Here is a 25455-nt window from a genome sequence, read left to right on the forward strand (position 1 = left end):
ACTATTCAACTAGGCCGCAACAACTTCAAGAAAGAGGCCGATAGGAGGATTCGGTTGAGCTGGGCGGCTTTTGGCAGACTTCGTCGAGTCTTCACTTCGAAGATTCCGCAATGCTTGAAAAAAAAAAGTCTTCGAACAATGCGTCCTGCCTGTGTTAACATACGCAGCCGAGACGTGGACACTGACGAAGGGACCGGTCCACAAGTTTAGGGTCGCTCAACGTGCAATGGAACGGGCTATGCTTGGGGTTTCTCTCAAAGATAGGATTAGAAATGAGACTATCCGCGAGAGAACGAAAGTAACCGACGTAGCCTACAGAATTAGCAAGTTGAAGTGGCAGTGGGCTGGTCATCTGTGTCGCAGGACCGATGGCCTTTGGAGTAGACGGGTCCTAGAGTGGAGACCGCGTCTTGGCAAACGCAGTGTGGGACGTCCTCCGGCCCGTTGGACCGACGATCTACGTAAGATTGCCGGTGTAGGCAGGATGAGGATTGCGGAAGACCGGGATGTCTGGCGCGAACTTAGGGAGGCCAATTTACAGCAGTGGACTGCGATAGGCTGAAGTGAGTGAGTGAGATATATATTTTAATAAGCTTTAAAGTTAGCAAAAAAAAGATTGAAACAATAAGTTCATATTTTTATTTACAATCTATACAGACTAAAATTATCCACATAAGTTTACAATCTCCTATACTATATTGCTACTATAAAGTATTTATTTTATTTTAATCGCAGCTCTTAATCTTGCACTTCTACTTCTAGGGTTTCTTTCAACTTCATTTTCAGAAGGTACTTCAACATGTTTAGTGATTGCTTTCCATGGAGTATCTAAAAACTGATTTATTGTATCTTGATCTTGTACTAACATCGGACTGAGATATCTCAAAGGAACAGGGTTGGCTGTTTCGTTAATTATATTTCCAGCAATGTGTCGTTTAACGATGGTATCTTCAAGAGAATGAAAACAGATTGTAACTAATCGTCCATTTAACTTTAAGTAATACTTTGACAGAACCATTCCATAGTTAAGCTCGTTCAGTTCATTATTAACAAATATACGTAATGCTTGAAATACTTTAGTAGCATTGGACTGTGGTCGTTGCAGTTTGTCTAATCTAAATTCGTCAGGACAGCATGAATCGACAATATCGACTAATTCGTGAGTTGTATCTATATTTTTTATCATATATCTAGCTTGAATAATTGTTTGAGCTATTTTCGCAGCTTTCTTCTCTTCTCCGTAGATTTTAAATATTTTGTAAAGTTCGTGTTCATTAGCAGTTGCTAAAACTTCTCTAGCTGTGATTTGGTTCGGGTCTCTTCCGGCGTCCATCCTCATATCAAGATAACCATTTTTACTGACAGCAAAACCTCTTTCACCATTGTCTAGTTGCATGGATGAGCAACCAAAGTCAAATAATATGCCATCGATCGAAGATTGTTTGACATCAATATTTTTTAACAGTGCAGGAAGTTCACTGAACCTTCCTAGCAGTGGAGTTACTCTATTTGGATACAACTTTGATAGTTCTTTGGCTTTTTCAAAGGCAACTGGGTCTCTATCTAATGTTATTAATTTACAATCCGCTGAATCGAGAATCTTTTTAGAATGACCACCGGCTCCGAAAGTCATATCAATGTATAACTCATTGTCACTCGGTTTCATGTGTTTTATGACTTCATTTAGCATAACTGGTGTATGGTCTTTATAGTGTTTACTATGGAGCCTCTGTTTTAAGATGTAATTTAAGCATCGTGTATTTTTTGAAATCATTCTGAATCTCTTTGAAAGATTTTTCTAAAGAAACCCTTGTTTTCCTCTTTTAAATAAGTTAATACCTCATTAGACAGAATAACGTTGCACTCCTCGGGGCTCAGACCAGTCGCAGTGCTCTGTTTGGTTCTTTTATACTTGTCTCTGTAATGATTGTCTGCTATTTTGTTTAGAGCGTTATATTGACGATTGCACAATTCAGAATCTAAGTTTTGTTTATTAGATGCCTCAAAAGCTACTTTCACTTTATCTCGGATAACTTTGCCAAGATCTCTGAAAATTTTATAAATATAATTTAATTTTAAATACAGTTTAGTTAATATTTAATATACATAAGTGTAGACATGTATAAGATACTAACCTATCACCTTTAGAAGCGTCAACCGGCCATTTAGCAATCAATTTGGTAAATTTCTTATACTGTGAAGTCATAGTTAGTATTCACCCATATTAGAATAAAAATAGTAAGCGAAAATATCTCTTTTCTGTCATAAAATTTTAAGCTGAAAGTGACCTTCGAAAGAAACACAGATTTTAACGTGCCAACAGTGCCAATGGCAATTGCGATTTATGCCATAGTTGATGTCAAAAGTTTGTCAAATTGACAGTAAAAAAACGTTTATTAGCAGATATTGTTTATATAAGTCTAATAATTGCAACAAGTAAGTATTAATTTATATTCTACGTGATATTGGTGAAATCATCTGTACTCATTTGGCACTATTGAAAGCCATTTTAACATACCATAAAGAAGAAGAAGCAAAATAATATACTTCAGAAATGTATATCGGACTTTATCTAATGTTATTTTGATAGTTTTAAGCATTTTTATAGCACAACTACTTTGTTGCAAAAAAATGTGTATTATGTAATTGAATAACTATATTTTTAACCGACTTCCAAAAAAGGAGGAGGTTCTCAATTCGACTGTATTTTTTTTTATGTATGTTGCATCAGAACTTTTGACTGGGTGGACCGATTTCGACAATTTTTTTTTAATCGAAAGGTGGTATGTGTCAATTGATCCCATTTAAATTTATTTGAGATCTAACAACTAATTTTTGAGTTATATCTAATAATGCGTTTTTACTTGACGCTTTTTTTGTCGACCTACGTTTGTATTATACCGCATAACTTTCTACTGGATGTACCGATTTTGATGATTCTTTTTTGTTGGAAAGGGGATATCCCTTGTTTGGTACCATGATAAGGAAACCAGGATCTGATGATGGGATCCCAGAGAAATCGAGGGAAACTCTCGAAAATCCGCAATAACTTTTTACTGGGTGTACCGATTTTGATAATTTTTAATTTAATCGAAAGCTGATGTTTATCATGTGGTCACATATAAATTTTATCGAGATCTGATAACTACTTTTTGAGTAATCTTTGATAACGCGTAGTTACTTGACAATTTTTTCGTCGATCTTCGTTGTATTCGTCGGTGTAATTGAAGTCGGTTTTTTTTTCGTTTGCGAGCAAACACAATGTTATTATAAAAGCATTGATTTATTTAAATTTATATAGACTAATAGCTGTCCCCCGCGGTTTCACATGTTTTAGTATAAGGAAAAAATAGCCTTCCTTAGTAAATGGACTATCTAACGTAAAATATTTTTTTTCAATTCGAACCACTAATGTAAATAGCCTGAAAAACAGACTTTTCAGCTTTATAAAATTAATATATATATATATATATATATTATTGTATATATATATATATATATAAACTATATTTCTGAGATTCAGATTATATATATATAATCTGAATCTCGGAAACGCCTCCAATGATTTTAATAAAAAGTATGCAGGGGATTTCGGGGGAGATAAATAAGTCTAGCTAGGGTTCATTTTTAGAAAATGTCGTTTTATACCAGTTTTTAGACAGTGAAAAACTGACTACAATATCGTTAGAAAATGAAGGTTTTCGCACTTGTCAATAAAGTTGTAATAGTGCACATAGGCCCCTCCAAGTTCAAGTTCTCGAAGTTGTTGCGGCCTAGTGGGATAGTATGGCCTAGGTAAATATAATAATATAATATAATAATATATAAGTTGTAATAGCTGAGGTGGAAAATCGGCCGGTTGCGATCGATCGAAAATACCACGGTTGAAATCCTCAAATTTCCAGATCTATTATTATTTTTTCTTTTTTATTTTCTAATTGCACTCGTTATTTTCTATCTAAATAACCAGTTCTTATTTTTCATTATTGTCGGTAAAATCGAATAATATTATTTATATTTTATCATTATTTTTTTTTATTTTTGATTTTTTATACTTATTTATATTTTTTATTATTGTCGGTAAAAAATACTATTCATATTTTATCAATATGTAATTAGTATTTAAATATGATTTCCAAAAAATATGATTTACTAAAAATACCGAGCTAAGCTCGGTTACCCAGGTACTAATATTGATATAGATAGTACCTAAATAGTAATTCATTCGTGCACTGAGATCCTCACATGTTTATCTATGACTGATCGTAACAGGGCATTAATTGTTGTTGTTAAATATTATGTAGGTAGTAAAACTTTCACTCTTGGACAAGGTGCATGTATAACTAGGTTCATAAGGTTCACATAGTTCACGATTATACACATAATACATTTAAATCTATGGTGGTTCTAGAAGTATTCTATAGGTAGAGCGTAAAAATGATAATACTGATATTAGGCTAGGCTTTAGATTAAGAACCGTCATTTTGAAATTAGATAAGATAGGTTATTTTTTGTTGTAACGAAATTATGTCGATAAACGATCTAATTTGAAAATTAGATAGGTTAGGGTTATTTTTTTTTGTAACGAAATTATGCCAATAAACGGTCAAATTTTGAGCTTAGATAATTCGACGGTTCTTAATCTAAAACCTTACCCTGATATGATCTTATCGGAGTTAACTCCTCAAGTAACGATAGAAGGTCCGTAGTGTTAAAAAGATGTGAGGAGGAAAACCGTACAGTAACGCTGAGCAGTGTTGCTGGTTGTGAGAGTGATGTTCTATCACACAACGTAGGTATCTTGCGTTTGCTTGTGTTGGAATGAAAAAGAAAAGACATTAATGGTTTGTTTATGTTGGAATGAAAGAGAAAAGTTGGAATAATCGGGCCCAAATCTGGTCGGATCGACGAAAATTTGACTGGATCCGGCCAGAATGAAAACGACACCCATCCCAATCCCTTCTTTTAATATACGACAAATTGTTTGATCGGTGCTTTTTATTTATTTACCTTTTTATACTATGAAGGTAGAAAGCCAGCATGTGGTCCATTCGATAGTAAGCAAATACTGTAGCTTTTGGTAACCTGTAACACCAGGATTATTGTGAGTGCGTCGCCGCCCCTATCGCTATCCCTCCCCCGTAGCTCTTGCCACCGTACTTACAACACGAACAGAACACTATTTGAGGGTGTTATTTAGTTATTATTCTGTGATTACTTTTTTACCTGTATTACCTTATTATACTTACAAACAAACAGATTTTTCGCTGCAGATATGTACTTACCGTTATTTAACTTATTTTCTTCAGTTCGAATGTAAAATTAAAAAAAATTAAAGTTAAGTTTCTAAAGTAGTAAAAAACAGCATGTTTAGAAACAACTATAGTTGGTACCAATTTTTTCTTCGCTAATAAAGTTTGGGAAGTTATACTGAAATAAAACATTAAAATTTATACAATCTAATGACCACTAATTGCGCTTTTAAAATTTCAAATAATTAGCAGCTACTTTAATGATTGGCTACGACAAAGCCTAGCAATTTCCGTAGGCAGTGCTTACCGGACATTACTAAGCATTGTGCACTGTTATTACATACACCAGGGACAGAAGGGCTCATGTTGCTTGCATGGTAACTTGAGAGCTCAAAGTGGCCAATTAAAGAAACGAAAAAATAATAGTGTATAGTGGTACATCTTATGAATATTGGATATAATTTGTCAACAATTTTAAAGATTAAATACGTTTTAAATGCGTATTACGATTTTATATACAAAAATAGATTAACAAATATCCAAACATCTAGGTATTGGTTGGTATGGTTGGTTTCGATTATTGTTTTTGCTTTATAACGCAAGTAAAAAGTACCGAACTTTAGGAACCTAGGAGAATTCGAAGAATATATTATGATAATAACTATATATAAAAAAAAAACAATATATAGATATAGTGCTGTGTGGCTACGGCACTAAAGAATTTAGCCACCCCCTCTCTTCCCGTGGGTGTCGTAAGAGTCGACTAAGGGATAACAAGGTTCCACAACCACCTTGGAACTTAAGAAGCCGACCGATGGCGGGATAACCATCTAACTGCTGGCTTTGAAATACACAGGCCGAAGACGAGCAGCAGCGTCTTCGGTGCGACAAAGCCAGTACTGCGGTCACCAACCCGCCTGCCCAGCGTGGTGACTATGGGCAAAACACATGAGTTCACGTTATTTTTGGCGTAAACTTGTGGAGGCCTATGTCCAGCAGTGGACTGTATAGGCTGTAATGATGAATATATAGAATAGTCTTGGTCAGTGGACTCGCGTCGATTTTTATAGATTCTAAGGCAAGTTCATTAGTTATCTAAATTTGCAGAGAAGTACCGAAGCATGTGTTAAAAAAAAAATAAAAAAATATGGAATAACAAAAGCACGAGCATTATAAGCCTGTGGATATATCACTTAATTTATAAAAAGAATTATGTGGTGTCATGGGACACCAGGTAGGAACAAAGTTCCTTCGGATAGTATAGAAGCAACACAATTTGAAAAAAAAATGTTTAATTTTATATATATTTTCTAGTTCTTGATTTTTTTTAATTTTGTTGATTGGTTTTTAATTAAGTACATAAAAGTATTTAGGAAATTTAGTATTTTAGAAAATAGCAAATACCGTAAAATAAAATAAAACAAACAAAATAATAATAATAATAATTCAAACTATTAAGTGAAATAAAAAACATAATATGTCTATTTATTTTTGTCGACACTATAAATTACTTAAATAATTAAAAAAAAGTTTACTAGTAATATTTTAATTTTACACACGTCATACTAAACAGTCGTGTGACTGATATAACGTCACTTCCGTTATATATTTTTCTTACGGTTTTAGTATCACATTTTTTTTCAGTTCGCTCGCCCAGCCAAATATCAAGCCTGTCGTAAGGAAGTTCGTTCCAAAAAATGTAAAGTTTTTTAATTTGAATAGCGCCAGTGATAGATTTATTCGTTTTACTATTTAACTACTATTTCGAAGCAAACTTAAGCTCAAGCCTACAATGTTTAAGTTAACAATTTAATAGGTAGTAGCCGATGTTTGTACTTGTGGTTAAAATAATTGACACAGCTAAACAAATTATTACATCTCAGTTATATTTAATTATTGACGTGTAGTTATGAGACTATTAGTACTAATTCGAGTTAACTGTAGGCGAGATCTATTCGATTGGCTCCTAGCCATTAACTCTTAGATGTAAATATATAGGTACATATAGGCTCTTTAAATTATAAAACCAAAACACAAGATTGATGAGCATTTTATTTTTAAATCCTTAATATTCATTAAAATCGTCCAATCGTCTACAGAAGACACGCAGATTTTTTTAACGATATTATTATCATACTGCTGGACATAGGCTTCCACAAGTTCGCGCCGAAATTGCCTGCCCTGCGGTCACCAACCCGCCTGTCCAGTGTGGTGACTATGGGCAGCACATATGAGTTCATGCCATTTATGTCGCGAACTTTTACGATATGTACTACTAATATTACAAAGCCGAAGAGTTTGTTTGTTTGCTTTAACATTTACTGAAGAGGGCTATGGGCTATATAGCTTCACGTTAAGACCAAAATGAGCTATGAGCGTTCATAAGAAATGTTACGAATACGCGAAAAAATAATTATCATTTTATAGAGTTTCCATCGCGGGCACTGCTTAAACGGTTAAAGCTACCCAAAAATTATGTATGACAGAATTAATTGATTAGCGACAGCATACTAATGTCTGTCTTTTAAGGTTAACTCATTATAACCTTTTTTATGGTAATCAAATTTGTTCTAAAATAAGGCATTATTTGCGAAGGCGGTTTTATAAACATGATATAAATATAAATCCTTATCCAAATTAATACGTAATTCATCGCCAGTATTTATTTTCAAATAAAATTGTCCTTGACATCATTTGATTTCAATAAACATATTAGAAGATATCATAGTTTTAAAATAACTCTACAATAAATTAATGATCACAAAAAAATTATTTTATTGTATTACTATTAGATAGGTATATGAATCCTTACGAAAGTTATGAATGAAAAATAATTCATTATGAATGCAATTTTGAAGATAAACTTTGTCTTTTATAGCTTTTAATTTAGACCCATAATTTAGGAGATAATGTAAAATCAAATGAAACGACAACGCGTCGGGCCGTTCGCCGGTGTTAGCGCCGAGTTGAAAAGTACCTAATGGTTTGAAAATGTTGTAATAGGTTTTTTTCTCAAACACAGTTGGAACCGCAGGAACAGCTAGTGAAAATATATATCCTTAAGTCTGGATTGAATCAGCTGGCATGTTCTATTTATTTTACTTTAATAGAATACACACGGGCTTAACAGTGTAACAGAAATAATGTGTACTAGTACTTTAATAATGTTTTTAAACTTTTTTAATACTAAAACAATATTACAACACTAAGATATTTAAGTTTTATGAGATTCAAAAGTAATAACGTAACCTTAATAAACTACTCCTGTATTAATTTCACCCTCGTTCATCCCTCGAACGCATAAACTGTCGAATTTATGTTCCCGCCCTTATTGCTTCTTCCAACAAAGAATTTACTCGACTCCTCACTGCACTTCTCAACGGGAAATTTCGTTTACGAAAATCAACGCTTTTTTCAACGATGATTCGTCTCGTATTATTTGATTGGGATTTTTTTATTTATAATATTTATTGCGTTATTTGTTATTAGTGAATGTTTGAGGGACTATGGGTTTGCGCAATGTATGTTGTAGTTTTGTAAAGGTGCTCCTGAAAAGTGTCACTGGTAGAGGGTTATGTTGAACGTTACAAAGTGTGAGCCTTTTGTTTCATTTAAGGTACGGTTCTGTGAATACGTAAGACATGGTTACATACATTCTTTATTAATTATTAATACATTCAACAATTGAATTTCATATTAAAATTTAACTCTAATAATATAATAACAACTATTGCTTCATCTAACTTATTTTTCAGCAACTAACAGAAACAAGGTAAAGGCTATATATAAGCTTTACATTTTACATTCAAAATTATATACAATAAAATAACTAAAGGTAGCACACGTGAAACCTTTTATTTTATTAACAAATATTTGCCATACTTGATCAGATATTAAAAAAAAATCATTACTTGATGGTTGACACTAGACAGATGTATACAAAATAATCCGCCCAAACGCTTCAAAGGCACTCCATGTTAACCGCAGGGCGGGTTGCGCGCGCAAACCGCCGCCATTTCTGCCTGCAGTCGTACTCAGCGCGCCTCGCTCGCGCCATGCGTCCTAAATCCTGATCTAATTACATAATCTAAACCTTCACTTTATAAATTACAATAAACACGTACCGTACTATAATTTGTGTAGACATTTGTGAATAGTTCTGTGCAAATACAAAGGCGAATGGATATTGAATAGGTATGTAATTTACTCGTCTACTCTTACCCCTAACACGCTACGTTACCATTCTGTTGTAATACAGAACGTAGTATTGGTCTATTGGTCCATTTTTAATTTATATTTAAATTTTTTGTTGTGGCCATACTATGCTGGGTTATATGTGTATGTATGTGTTACTTTCCTTTGTTTGTGTGATGCCATTACATCTTTATACGAGGGTGATATTTTATGGGGCTGTATACGACGCTACGCTGAAAGAAATAGTTATGTGTGTCGAGAAGTATGTATAAGTATGTCCTCGTAAGATTATTTTTAAAAGAATCTTCCTGATTTATGTGAGTTTCTTTTGAAAAGTAATTGCATGGAAATAGTTCACTCAAGTATTCATTTCGTTAGTATTTTTTTTGTTATTGATATCTGTACCTGACTGTCAAGCGGCGATTTTCAATTATATATTCGTTAGAACTAAATCTTTTGTAGTTCTTGTGTAGATTATTGTGTAGTTAATAAACACCGATTAATGAATATAACATTAATTGAGCTTAATATTTTCTATAATTATTATTTTTACAGTTACTTCATTCACTTAAAATATCTGTAAAAATTAAAGGTATAATTTTCATTCATATATTTTCCACATAAACATGAAAAAATTTCATAGAAAAGAAGCCTTAATACATACATATAAATGATACTTTATATGTATATTCGTCAACCCGCAGTGGAGCGCGTGGTGGATTAAGCTTCGATTCTTCTCTTACATGGAGATAGAGTCCTATGCCCAGCTGTGGGATAGGCTGAATCGTGAAAGGATACTTTTGGATGTGGAACATAATATATCAATTGCTATTAGTTTACTGTTATGTCTCTAGATCGCCCACTGCTGGGCAAATTAATCTCCTCCTATGGAGGTGAATTTTTGGAGTTTATTTCGCCACGCTGCATTAAAAAAAATTACACACGTTCTTAACTTTTTGTATAAAAATGTAAGTACGAAGGATGAAAATTCGTGCTCGGATTTGAATGTCTGATATCAAATTGACTAGAATAGTCAATCTATTAGAATATACATAATGCATTTGATGATATAATAAGTTTTTATTAAACGTAACAACAACAAAAATGCATGTATTTGACACTATCATTTTTTAATAAAAAAAATTGCACTTGAACATTCATGATCAGATTTAACTCCGTGAGGCCTAATATTAATTCAGCAATTCAGTCTACTGAATTAATGCTATTATTATTAATAATTTTATGATTAATAATTATATTATTAATATGGTTTTATTAAAGGTAATAGCATTTCATACTACACCTCAAACAGTGCGACTTACGTTGGCTCGATTTTACGGCTAATTTTAATCTCCTGTAGATCGTGGAATTCTCTTTTTATAGCCCATAAACATTCTGAATAAAGATAAATAATCTTTAATATAAGGTATACGTATATATATATATATATATATATATATATATATATATATATATATATATATATATATATATATATATATATACGTATACGTGTTCGTAATATATATATATATATATATATTACGAACGCTTTTACAAATTAAAAGATAGATAGAATTAAATGTATCATCTTTCTCTTATTCCACGTAGGAGAAGGATCAGAGCTTCCATGCTGCATATGTAAAAGCAGTCTCGTCGCTAGATACTGATTTCTTCCAGACGACATTTGGATTGGATATAACATGTGAACAAAAGAAAATGTTTAATCGTATTACATAATATCACTACTAAATAACAACTAAATAATTACTCTGTAAGCCTGCTGTGTGATTACGGCTGCTGTGTGGTTACGGCTGCTGTCTGGTTACGGCAGTAAAGAATATAGCCACCCCCTCTCTTCCCGTGAGAGTTGTAAGAGGTGATTAAGAGATAACACAGTTTCACTACCACCTTGGAACTTAAAAAGCCGACTGATGGCGGGATACCCATCCAACTGCTGGTTTTGAAATACACAGGCCGAATACGTCAGCCGTCATACGTCGCCGTAGCAGCGTCTTCGGTACGATAAAGCCAGCCCTTCGGTCACCAACCCGCCTGCCCAGCGTGGTGACTATGACGGGGGGTGGCTATATTCTTTACTGCCGTAACGACAGCCAAGTAAGGGCGATATAAAAAACGAAGTTCAAGGTCAGTCCGAAAATGAAGGTAACGATTAATGGCACGTACTTAGAGTGTTTGTATAAAAATATAGAAATTACAAGCTGAGCCGAATATGGCGGTACGAAGTTCACCACTTCGTATTGCCATATTACGCCATATTTTTTTGTAGTAAATATATCTTTTTTTTTCTTTTACAGAAACCTTTTCCTGACAAACAAAGATATTTTTCGATTGTAGATACATATATACATTTTAGCGATTTATTTTTATGTACTTAGTATATTTGATATAAAAAAATTCAAGTTTTCAGCAGCACGATAATTCATTGATTTCCAAGCACGAGTTTTGTTAATTAATTTTGTGAAAAACGAGGGAAATTATAAAGTTTCAAGTGCAAGGTCAATTTCAATAGTTGAATAAAAATTGTTACACAATTTTTTCAACCAAATTAAAAAGTTATGGAAGCTGCAGTCTGAATACAATGCAATTCAAAATGAAAACTGTTCTTTAGATTTACCTACACTACGGTAATTGTAGTTATTTTCAGGACGATTTTATGAGAAAGAAATAAATCCTGGCACTCAAACTAAGAAAACCCGCGACTAAGGTATCGCTGAAATAAGTTTATTAAAGTTTTATAAATCTTTTTTTTATACAATGATAGGCTTGCGTTTGACCACTATTTCACTTGATGATAAGTGAAAATGCGGTCTAAGATGGAGCACGCTTACCTAGAAGTGACCTATTCACTCGCGACTTAAGCCAATATAACATTTAGATACCCATTCAAAGAAACCACGAATCTTCCTCTTAAGCGAATTTCCAAATCCACGTCTGCAACTGTCACTTAGGAATAAATTAGGAACATATTTAAGCTGGCGATAAAACGGTGGTGTTTAGTTATTGTTCCCGAAGAATGGAGATTAGGAATTCTGTTTTACTAATTTCCTTCTAATTTTCCAAGTATAAATTGTAATTTGAACACAAAAAAATACCAATCCACTGATATGCCGTTTACTGATTCATATTGTAACATCCCACTTTTGGGCCTTACAGGCCTTTTCCCGTCGGTCCCGGTTGTTATCATCTACACCTGATAGCGATCGTTACTCATGGTAGGGAATATATCCACCAACCCGCATTGGAGCAGCGTGGTGGATTAAGCTTTGATCCTTCTCCTACATGGGGAAAGAGGCCTATGCCCAGTAGTGGGATATTACAGGCTAAAGCGTATTATATTCGGTTATTAAAATTATGATATTTTAATAATAAATATGCTAAAAAAAAACAACACAAAATATTTAGAACTTTTAATGAATTATGTATATTCTCTATCTAAATTCGCTAGCGATTCTAATTAATAAAAAAAAAAGTTAGTAAAGTACACAATAGTGGGTTTAAAAGCCAAACAGTGAAAATTATTTTTTTTAAATAATCTTTCGGTAATATTCTGCGCATTTATCAAAAGAAAAAAAAATATTTTATTCAACTAAAAAGGTTCGTTATTATCAAGAGAAAATAATTTTGGTCTGTAATCAAAATATTCGTTATTCAATTAGGTTTTCAAGAACAATTTTGTTATAATAAGAATTTTAATGGAGGAATTGTGATTAAGAAATTATTATCGGACTTATTTTTTGAATGCTCCTAAAAAGACAGAATAAAATTTTAACGGTTAAACATGAAAAAAAAAACTGAAATATGTATCGTCGAAACACTACCAAAAAAGCCAAAAATACCTGGATATTAAAACAATTTACAATTTTACTATGCGGCTGCATCCGCTTGAAACTCGGTTTATGCGGAAAGTATAATACTTTTGAAATTGAATAATTATAGTTTCGAAGATCGTTGAACGCTTCCATTAACATAAATACATACTTAAATGTATTCCAGTTTTCAATATCTTTGGAACCTATCTTTACTTTACCTCAAAGCGTCAGAATATTCTGCATCCTTTCTGATTCAGTCAAGTTTTGTATACGCTCATTTTATATGGATCATATCTGGGTACGTTTTTAACCAACTTCCAAAAAAGGAGGAGGTTCTCAATTTTATTTTATTTTTTATGTATGTTACCTCAAATTTTTGAGTGGGTGGACCAACTTTGCTAACTTTTTTTAAATCGAAGCATTTCATATGGTTCTAGCTAAATATGATTGAGATCTCAACAGTAATTTTCGAGTTATATCGAGTAATTCGAGTTATAAAAGTAATTCAATTTCATAAATATCACTCTTTGATTCTGATTACGAGTATAGCACATCTTTTTCTATTCTATGTAATTCACAACTCTTTCTATGACTTCTAATTGTTTCAGCTAAATATTTTGGTAGAGCCTAAGCCTGAAATTAATACTAGAGTATTACCGTGCATCGTTGAAATACTTTAGCTTTGAGTTTCAGGCACAGCTTCACAGCATAGAATGTGTTCCAAATATTCAGTAGCAATTACATTGCACGCCTCCAAGGAGGCTGTACTTTAACTCTTACAAAATTAAAACTACGGAAAGTGTTTAATAATAACAATGCATTAATATGGTATAAAATACACACTTTTATACAAATACATATCAAACTATAAAATAAATATCATTTGTCTTTTTTTGACTACAATTATACTAAAAAGTATCGATTAAATTAATATTATATATATAAAGAAAAATGCAATATACAGACTTAACAGAGCACAAATGCGGTCTTATCATATTTATTACTAGCTGTGCACGCGATTTCGTCCGCGTGGGATTTATCAAAAAAGTTATTGTTCAGTTCGCAGAGTGATAAAATAAATAAATTTCTGGAATAAAAGTAGCCTAAGTTACTCCTTGTTACATCAGCTATCTGCCAGTGAAAGTCCCGTCAAAATCGGTCCAGCCGTTTCAGAGATTAATGTAGCTTTGGTATATGTACCGTGTATAAATACATATGCATTTAGTAACAAGCGGCTATTTTAATATTACAAACAGACACTCCAATTTTATTTATTTGTATAGATTATATTGTAATGGTGCGTGCGTCGCGTCGACGGCGCCTAAACATCGACGGTTGCGGGTTCGATTCCCGCTCGGAGTGGATCTTTGTGTTTATACAAATGTTTATTTCCGGTCTGGTTTTCAGTCGTTGTGGGTCTCCCGAACGTGCCTCGGAGAACACGTTAAGCTGTCGGTCCCGGTTGTTACCATGTACACCTGAAAGGCCTCATCTCCATACACAGGACAGAAGAGTTAGAGCCAAAACTCTAGTTCCCTCCTGGTTGGCAGTCTCGTGGCACGAAATGAACCCAAGATTACCACCGCAAAGACTCGCACTATAACATAGGAACCGCTGTCATTATGAATATGATTAATATCCGCTAACCTCAATTGGAGCGCGTGGTGGATTAAGCTCTGATCCTTCTCCTACACGGGGAAAGAGGCCTTTGCCCAGCAGTGCGATATTACAGGCTGAGGCGTAATGCGGTCTTGTCTCTATTCAGACACTGATAGTGATTCTTACAGACAACCTTAACTATCTATGAAGGAAATAAGTAACATGACATATCATACACGATACACTGCACGAAAATCAATAAATATATTAAAATACGAAACGTAATTACATAATGAAAACAAGTAATTAATTACGAGTATTAATTCACAAATAATTAATGTTTCAAGAGCTATCCTTTGTAGATTTGTTAGTAATTTTTAGTACAACATCAATTCCTAGAATAACTTCATTTACGTACACATTAAAATCTCACAATTTGCATAAAGCGATTGCGAAATATGTAAATTTACGTCTAAAAATTACCGAGCATTAACAATTTCACGATGCATTCCACAATAAGCCGTTTGAGTGCTCCAGTTGTTAGCAACTGTGCCTGCGGGATGCGGTTTTGTTCTGCACATTTATGTTATGAAGATATTTATACTGAAATTTACGTTAAATTTTAATAACGAGTTTTGAAATGCGGTTAGTATAAGATTTTATTTGTTTTTTAACCGACTTCAAAAAAGGAGGAGGTTACTCAATTCGACGATATATATAAATTTTTTTATGAATATTCGACGATATCTCCGTCGTTTATGAACCGATTTTGTTAATTCTTTTTTGTTGGAAAGGAGATATCCCTAGTTTGGTACCATGATAAGGAAATCAGGATCTGATGATGGGATCCCGGAGAAATTGAGGGAAACTCGAAAATTTGCATAACTTTTTGCTGTGTGTACCGATTTTAATGATTTTAACTTTAATCGAAAGCTGATATTTGTCTTATGGTCACTTTAAATTTGATCGAAATTTAATGAGTACTTTTTGAGTAATCTTTGATAACGCGTATTTACTTGACCTTTTTTTTTCGTCTACTTACGTTGTAAAACTTGTCCTTGCAATTGAAGTCGGTTTTTTAACCGACTTCCAAAAAAGGAGGAGGTTTTCAATTCGACTGTACTTTTTTTTTTAATGTATGTTACATCAGAACTTTTGACCGGGTGGACCGATTTCGACAAATTTTGTTTAAATCGAAAGGTGGTGTGTGTCAATTGGTCCCATTTAAATTTATTTGAGATCTAACAACTACTTTTCGAGTTATATCTAATAATGCGTTTTTACTTGACGCTTTTTTCGTCGACCTACGCTGTATTATACCGCATAACTTTCTTCTAGATGTACTGATTTTGATGATTCTTTTTTTGTTGGAAAGAAGATATCCCTAGTTTGGTACCATGATAAGGAAACCAGGATCTGATGATGGGATCCTAGAGAAATCGAGGGAAACTCTCGAAAATCCGCAATAACTTTTTACTGAGTATACCGATTTTGATAATTTTTGATTTAATCGAAAGCTGATTTTTATCATGTGGTCACATATAAATTTTATCGAGATCTGATAACTGCTTTTTGAGTAATCTTTGATAACGCGTAGTTACTTGACTATTTTTTCGTCGATCTACGTTGTATTACTCGTCGATGTAATTGAAGTCGGTTTTTTTTTCGTTTGCGAGCAAACACAATTATTCGTTTGCAAGCACAATATAATAAATAAGCAAATATGTCGACGATGTTTTATCTTTTTGTTTTTTGACGTATAAATGTAACGGCAATGTAAAATATGTTATAGGTATATTGAAAGTGTTTATAAACAGTTATTTATAGTAATCGAAGATTCGAGAAACGAGCTATTTAATGGAATGTTTCCAAAGTATTCGGACACATTTAGACCAGAATGGCATTTGTATTAAATGCAGGAATTGTCGCTACTTAGACCTGCGGTTCTGATTCGGAATGCGGTAGAATTGTGATAATAGTGGTTAATAGCTAAGATAGCTTTGTTCTAAATATGTAACAAGCTGGTATTCTAATTCGATTCAATTGACTGAAATTGATTTATATTACTGTATTGACGGAGTCCTCGACGGCTCCTGGAGTGGAGACCGCGTCTTGGCAAACGCAGTGTGGGACGTACTCCGGCCCGTTAGACCGACGATCTACGTAGGATTGCCGGTGTAGGCTGGATGAAGATTGCGGAAAACCGGGATGTCTGGCGCGAACTTGGGGAGGCCTATGTCCAGCAGTGGACTGCCATAGGCTGAAGTGATGATGACGATGATGATTGACGGATAAAACATTATTTCCTATTAAAGCATGAATATCAATTTTTATATCAGTAACAAGAGTAAACGTGAGTCATCCACACTGGAACCTTTTTTTTAAACAAAATCACCAAATGATTATAGATGAGCTTAATACATCTTGAGATACATACAGCTAAGGAATCGATGGAACCGAAACAATGAGGACCAAGCACAACTTGGATTACTTAGTTGTACTTTGGACATTTTCGGATATCTGGATCTAGTTGTACTTTGGACATTTTCGGATATCTGGATCTAGTTTTACGGTATTTATCTTTGTATCTGTGTTTGTGGCTTCTGTTTTGGAATGCACAAAGTACATTGCTGTCTCCTGGGAAGGGATATTATTGTCGATTACATCACAGAAATCAGAAACAATATTCGTAAGATATCAAGTGAAAACTAGTTATATGCATTAAATGTACTTGGTAAGAAGGAATTCAGTTATTTCCGGTAAATTCAACATGATTCCTAACAATCTAGCTCATTAAATTAATCAGTTTCATTGCAATGCAAGGATCCGTCTGTGGTAATAAATCCAAGGTCCTTCGCGAATGTTTGCACATCATATAAAGATTAAAAATCAATTTTCTGTCAATAGTTATAAATCCTTTAAATGCGGCAATAATCAACTTTTCAATGACAAGCGTTTTTTCCTAGTAAACTTCATATGGTAGCCTTCGCTAGCAATGAGCGTCATACTATTGACGTTGTACCAATTAATAATTCAGCCAAGATCGGCTAGCATAAATTTCTACTACATAGGCTATTACGTTAGTAGTCTCCATCTTTATTTATGACTAATATTTGTACATGCCATACAGATATATGACTTGTTTTTGATTTTAAGGCTGTTAAGCGTGAAGTATACGTTATTTTGTAAACAAAATTAAGGATATACGCATCGTGGTCTCAAAAATATTGTATCCTGTGATAGACAGTTGGAAAGAAGACTATTCGCACCAGGATACTGTTAACACCCTTTCTGAGTACAGACCACTAAATTGAATACGATGTTCTGTCCTGATAGATACATACAAGAACCAAATCAAAAGCCATAAATAAATAAATGAATATCTACACAATATACAATTTCTACGTATGTTTATCAAAAAAAAAAAATAGTTATAACAGTCGGCTGTTACTTGTAACACAAGCATTAAGTTGCTTACCATAGGAACAGACGACCGTGTGTGGAGGTTATATGATATTTATTTATATTTTTTTTATATATATACTAGGTTATTCCCGCGGCTTCGCTCGCATTGATCTTTATTTAGTAAAAAGTATCCTATATTATTTATATATATATATATTATATTTATTCCTATATTATATTCCTATATTATATTTATTTATATTATCGCGTGAATACGTAACAAATAAACTTACATTCACATTTATAATATTACTAGGGATACATAATGTACGTTTTGTTAATTAATGGCCAGTAAATAAGCAGTATTTAAACTGCGAAAGTTAATCACACTGTTCATTTATCTCTCAAATGACCAAAGGTTATGCGGGCGTTCGTTGTGGTCTAGTTATTTGTTATGTGTTTTTTGGAAGTCTAACAAAGGGAACTCTATCATGTAATATTGTATGGGCTATTAAAAAAAACATCGATTTATTGGGAGGAGTAAAGCTGGTTCGTTTTAATTCCGTTGGAACATTTAAATTGTAAGTAGTTTTGTTAAATCTGATCTAGATTGGTTATCAATCAATTATTTTGCGATTTTTATTACAAATATTTTTTATTTAGGGGGCGTCCAGAAATCACGTGGTCACATTTTAGCCCTTAGACTCCTCCCTTCCCTCGTGTAGCCTAACGTAGCTTTTCCTGTCAAAAATGGAACGTTTTTTTTGTGAAATTTTCTACTCTTTACATTACATTCATTAAAAAAGTACGAGTATTATATGAATTTGTCCTTTACCATGCCGTGGTAACTATTAAATAAAACGAAACTAAGCAAATTACTGTAAACATTTTTGTAAAATCGATATTAAAGTATATTTTTTAAGTTGTCCTAATAAAGAAATAAAAATAATATAAGTAACTTGTTAGGCTAATGGCAACCGGGATCGACGGCTTGAAAAGCTCGCCGAAAGAAACAGTTTGTACAAATGTTTACCGAAAGTGGTAGAGACATCGTCGACTGTCGGTGTTAAAGCGACTACAAGCACTACACACCAGAACGGTTATCAGTATATATATTCTTTATTGCACTAAGTAAATTTTACAATAGTCATTATAATATAGAAAGTTGGCAAGGGTGAACTTATCTCTAAAAGAGGTCTCTTCCAGTCAACCCGTGGCAGTGAGAGATAATGTGAACGCGAGGCAAAGTAAAGGAGTAGAAGAATAATAAAAAAGCATACAAAATACATACACTACATATACATAAACATATATAAACATACACAGATACATCCTACATACATACATAAAACATAAAAATAAAACATATATACATTTCATACATCTGTAATGATTTTAGAAAGCAGATAGTTTTTAAGATTGTTTTTAAAAGTGGACAGCGATGAGCTTTCTTGAATGAATTTTGGGAGATTATTCCAAAGGTTAGCAGCGTATATAATTAGTATAATACTATTAATTATTTGTAGTTATTAATACATAAAGAAAATAAAACAATAATATATAATACATTAAAATGTATGTTTGTGCATATTTAACATATGTACTTACAAATTTTTCGCTGATTTAAATCATTATTTCAAACAAAAGCTAATAACCATTAAGATGCTATCAGAGCTACGTTACACATTTTCTCGTGACAGCGGAATAAATGTAACGAAATTTACAAGAATATGTAATAAGCGCTCCAGTGATACGATCTTGAACGATATCGATGAAGATATACGAAGATATATTTTGTGGTGTGTATTTCTAATCTTTAAAACAATACTTCGTAAAGATAAATAAGAATAATTCTACATCGGTTGACTGTGATATTTTAAAGTAACTATGTTATATTAATACACGACCTTACTAGGGTGGCTAGTATAACCGTAGCCTACGATTGCCAGCAACATTAGTAACATACCACCTAGAGCTCTGGGTACCTTACTCACAACAGGAACACATCACTTCATCACAGCATCACAGCAGTCTTTCGCAGTCCACTACTACAGACATAGGCCTCCACAAGCTCACGCCAAAAATGGCGTGAACTCATGTGTTTTGCCCATAGCCACCACGCTGGGCAAGCGGTTTGGTGACACGGTCTTCGGTGCGACAAAGCCAGCCCTGGCTTGATGCCGTAACCACACAGAAGACGCTGCTGCCCGTCTTCGGCCTGTGTATTTCAAAGCCAGCAGTTGGATGGTTATCCCACTACGGTCGGCTTTTTTAGTTCCAAGGTAGTAGTGGAACTGTGTTATCCCTTAGTCGCCTCTTACGACACCCACGGGAAGAGAGGGGGTGCCTATATTCTTTGATGCCGTAACCACACAGCATCACTTGAACACAGTATTATTTACCTGTGAACTTCAATAATTGCTACTTTGCATGATACTTGAATTATTACGGGTCGCTTTACTAAACTATTTCTCATTTTGCGTGCCATAAATAGAATATTCATACAATTTCAGTGTTTGTGTCGAATTCTGTCTCTATTATGGAAATCAGAGATCGATTTTGAAACCGGAAGTTTATGGTCATAAGAATTGTAACTGAAGATTATTTGTCAGGAATACCTGTACTGTATTTTAAACGCTTGCCCTATCCTACTACGCTACTATCCTGGGAATGGTCTCTTGACGTAAAATAAAGCTGCTTAAGCGATGATTAAAAAACGCTGAAGAAAACGCACCGGTTATCTAGTTACTCGCATATCTATTGATTATCTGTTTGTTTATTTATAAATAGTCGTAAAAGTAACCATGTTTAGAACCGACGACATGTTTCTGATTAATTACGAACAGGATTAGAGGTTTTTGTTCGCTTTGAGCATGTTCATCTCAAAGGGAAATGAAATGGAAGAATTACGTACCTACTGCTCCGCTGGCCTGGTCTCGCTTTTATATTGAATGATTAAAGTAGCTCGCTATGATACTGTTTATTTGAATAGAAAACGTGTGATGTTTACAATTATAACTATGTCAAAAGGTAGAATCTGTAATTATCTCAACTTCTATGACCTGTGTGTTCTCAAATTCTGTATGAACTTTGTAAATCTTTTATACAGGATATTATGTCTAAAGTAGTGGTTGAAATGGACAGTTTAAAAAAAGTCCCGTGGAGTTTCTTTGCTGATTTTTCATTTAAATTTAAAAACACGACATGTAAAGCGATAATCCAAAATTGATTTTGAGTTCATTCTTAAATCAGCAATGCAGTGTTGCGATTTAAGCTTAAGCTTATTTTTTATAACTATATTATCTACAATGAAGTAATTTGAAGGATTATTCTTTAACTCTTTTCTCTCATGGGAGACGAATGCCAAGTACCGAGATACTTGGAGGTTCTATCCAACGATGGACAGTTTATAATTCGTCCTAGCACAGTACAGGAAGGAAGTCTCTTTAAGTGTGTCCTATAATAAGGTAATTTTAGAAAGGCTCCTATATAAATCTAGAGTAACAAAAATTGAGTACATAATTTATTTACAAATTTTTACGATTTCACAGTTTCCACCTACGCTCACGAATAAAGGTTTTACAGATTTAAGTCGTAGTCTCGTAGTTATTTATGCTTGTTTTGTGTGTTTCGGAGTTCTCGGAAAACAGATTAATTCCAAGCGCGTTGAGTATGAGTCATCAATTTATAACAATATAGTGTCATAAAGAAGCATCTACGGATAACACATTACGGTTATTTTATATGCACGTTGTTGGGTAATTTTTCATATTTTCTAATGTTTACGTGAACTCATTATAATGAAACGAATGTTTCGGATACTTTACAGCAACCTTGGTCACGGGAGGACTCAAAAACTTTCCTTAAAAAACTTTAGTTTGAACATTATTAAGGTTCGGTTGTCAAAGACAAGAGAGCGAAGATAGTCTTGAGAGAGAAGAAAGATACTCTTACTACTATACTACGAGTATATACTTCTATTATAATAAACAAAAGAGTATATATACGTATGTGTGTGTGTGTGTGTGTGTGTGGCAAGTACATGGTAGTGCTGTGTAATGTTTTTTTTGGAACGAAGTTCCTTACTACGGCTTGACATTTGGCGGGGCGACCGAACTGAAAAAAAATGTGATACTAAAACCGTAAGAAAAATATGTAACGGAAGTTACGTAATATCAGTCACACAACTGTATGATATGACGTTTGTAAAACTAAAATATTAGTAGTAAACTTTTTTTTAAAATTATTTATGTAATTTTATACTGTCGACAAAAATAAATAAAGACACGTTTTTTTTTATTTCACTTAATAGTTTGGATTATTATTATTATTTTGTTTGATTTATTTTATTTTACGGTATTTGTTATTTTCTAAAATAATAAATTTAGGTTTAAAGAATTTATTCTCAAAAAGAAAATTCACTTACATGAGAACAACATAATAAATGTATAATACAAATATTCGCCTTATAAGTAGGTACTTAGTTAACGGAATATAGTATAAATAAGTCGTTTTATATTTGTTCTTAATCACTATAAAAGTGGGTACTCTCTAAAATATACTTTGATAGTTGAGACTTAAATCCATTAACTGAGCTTACATTTTTTATATAGGAGGTAATTAAATTAATTAAATTTCCTAAATACTTTTATGTACTTAATTAAAAAAAAAATTTAAAAAAAATCAAGAACTAGAAAATATATATAAAATTCAACATTTTCTTAAAATTGTGTTGCTTCTATACTATCCGAAGGCACTTCGTTCCTAACTGGTGTCCCATGGCACCACATAATTTTTATTGATTAAATGTATGTTTTATGCATAATTCAAAAAAAAAAAAAATATTAGCATTCCGCACTTCTTCTCTATAAAAACTACAAATGTATGAAATTTCATACTCCTCCGTCCGCGCATTTATCCTAAAAATGGGTATAAAGCTTTTGATTCACGTATTGATGCAAACAAATCGAGAAAAGTTTTAAAAAAAAAATACTTTCTATTTTTCTTGGTTCTAACGAAGTCGTTGAAACGATGCTCAAGATTGTATCGTTTTACTATGAATATAAAATTTACTTCGATGAAGTTTTCTTTTAAATACAAATCTCCATAAAAATATCAGATATAAAAGTGTTTTATATTGAATTTTTTATAACAGTTATTATTTTATGCGTTTTCTTTTAAGCCCGTTGGAACGTGTTCGGTTTTAATTTAATAATTTCATTAAATAAGCAAAGGTGTAATTTTATTATGACTGCTCAAACTAATGAATTCTTTATAACCAGATAACATTAAATTCCACAGCATAATTAGATCTCGTTATTTTATAAAAAAATTAACGTTATTTAAAAATATCGCTTTAATTTTGTATCAAGAATTTAATAATTTACAAATATGTAATTCAAATTATAATGAATGACTGTTTACCGTTTTTTACCGGTATTGTGACAGCAAACTTTCCGATTTTATAGTTTGTGTTTTACTATTAAATGAAAAAGCATTTAAATACTAGTAAACGTTTTAGAGGTCACAATACACTATATTAGGTATTATATTATTACTACATTAGAAATTTCTGTTCCAGAAAAAAGCATACACGGTAGCAAATCCAAGTTAATCCCTTTCATGGATTCCTGGATATCATATAGCATGTCTAATATATGCACATAGCCCGGTTAGCTTAATTCGCCCGGATCATATCTTTGTGACCTATGGTCATTACCGGGATGCAAATGCTGGGAAGCGAGATCACTGGGATGACGTTTATGATTTTATCAATTTGCTTTCCATTTTGTCATTCTCTAACTTACCGGCTTATCTTATGAACATATATTTGTAACCGAGTATCTTGATCCGCTCGGGTTATATCTTTATGACCTATGGTCATTACCGGGTATATTTTGTGAAAGGAGCGAAGTTTATCATTTTATAAGTTTCCTGGCTGTTTACCCTTGCTTGTTGGTAAATTATGGTCATATGTTTTTTTTAAACAAAATATTTAACAAAAATTTTTATACACTAAAATATAGATATATATTAATATCATTATTCAATCTGAAATGATGAAATATTGATTTAAATGAGAGAAAGAAATGAAATGAGATGAATATATACGAGTATATGTGTTAATTTGTGACTATTATTTATATTTGTTTTATATATTTTTAAAATTTAATTATTTAATTGATTACAATTAGAATTATTATTATTATTTTTAATAATTGACTAGCTTGTTGGCGCAGTTTATAGTGACCCTGCTGAGTCGGGGTGTGATATAAATATTTATTTATATATGTATTATGTATAAGTATGTTTATCGAAAAAAAATGTAGCTTTACTAGTCGGCTCATACCTGTAACACAAGCATTAAGTTGCTTACTCTAGGAACAGACGACCGTGTGTGTATTGTCTCGACATTTATTATTTATATTTATTTTATTAATTTAATTGAATTATTTGAATTGTTTTTTTTTTATTAATTGTTAAATCTAATGTTATTTATATACAAAATCAGTAGGATTATAATAAAATCTGCATTGTGAATTTGGGATTAACTTAACTAACGCACTGGGTTCTCTGTAATGTTAGATATAAGCGTTTTATGCATTAAATAAATAAATAAAATAAATAAGTAAATCATATCAACGAACCCACAGTGGGGCAGCGTGGTGGTTTAAGCTCGAACCCTTCTAATACACGAAGGAAGTGTGAATGCCTATCATCACCATAATATCATAAGCTGTACAACCAGGAGGTCTTATTGCTAAATACCAAATGTTTTCAGACAAACAGTTGCAGAAAGAATAAATATTGTTTTGCAGATTAGCAGATTGTATAACAAAAATAATTAACCCAGTAAATATTCTAAATAAATAGTGATAGATATCTTTGGCCAGTTGTGGGACATAATCCAACAACAGGGTAAATAACAGATTACGGTAACGTAACGCGTCATACGTTAGTAACGTATACAGTAACCTGTTGTTTTAAATGCTACGTAATAAATCACAAAGCCACATCGTTACTATCACCCTGCTCAGAAAAGCAGTGGACTTTCATAAAACTCGGAATGTAGACGGCTCATACTTTCGTTCAACATGGAAAATGCATTTCGTTCCGAAAAATGAAATGAAAGCAATCTCGTTGATATCCAAAAAAATTGGCTAAAATAAGTT

At 32.8% G+C, this 25455-nt stretch overlaps 1 protein-coding gene across 1 annotated transcript; it reads right to left on the reverse strand.

The window, feature by feature from the left end:
* Nucleotides 1–616: 616 nt before the first annotated feature.
* Nucleotides 617–2324, reverse strand: LOC123662389 (probable methyltransferase-like protein 15 homolog). The gene is made up of 3 exons (XM_045597234.1): nt 2136–2324; nt 1782–2047; nt 617–1731 (listed from the first exon to the last, which is right to left on the reverse strand). Exons 1-3 carry the CDS (start codon nt 2204–2206, stop codon nt 716–718), a joined length of 1353 nt encoding a protein of 450 aa, XP_045453190.1. The 5' UTR covers nt 2207–2324; the 3' UTR covers nt 617–715.
* Between the last annotated feature and the right edge of the window lie 23131 nt (nt 2325–25455).

Source organism: Melitaea cinxia, chromosome 18 (assembly GCF_905220565.1).
Source record: "Melitaea cinxia chromosome 18, ilMelCinx1.1, whole genome shotgun sequence".
Lineage (NCBI taxonomy): Eukaryota > Metazoa > Arthropoda > Insecta > Lepidoptera > Nymphalidae > Melitaea > Melitaea cinxia.

Bases quoted from the DNA above. Each gene is read 5' to 3' on its own strand.
- LOC123662389 (XM_045597234.1), bottom strand. From the start codon at position 2,206: ATGACTTCACAGTATAAGAAATTTACCAAATTGATTGCTAAATGGCCG. The intron at 2,048-2,135 runs GTTAGTATCTTA...TAAAATTTTCAG, and splicing joins GACGCTTCTAAAGGTGATAG to AGATCTTGGCAAAGTTATCC. The intron at 1,732-1,781 runs ATTCAGAATGAT...ACATCTTAAAAC, and splicing joins TAGAAAAATCTTTCAAAGAG to AGAGGCTCCATAGTAAACAC.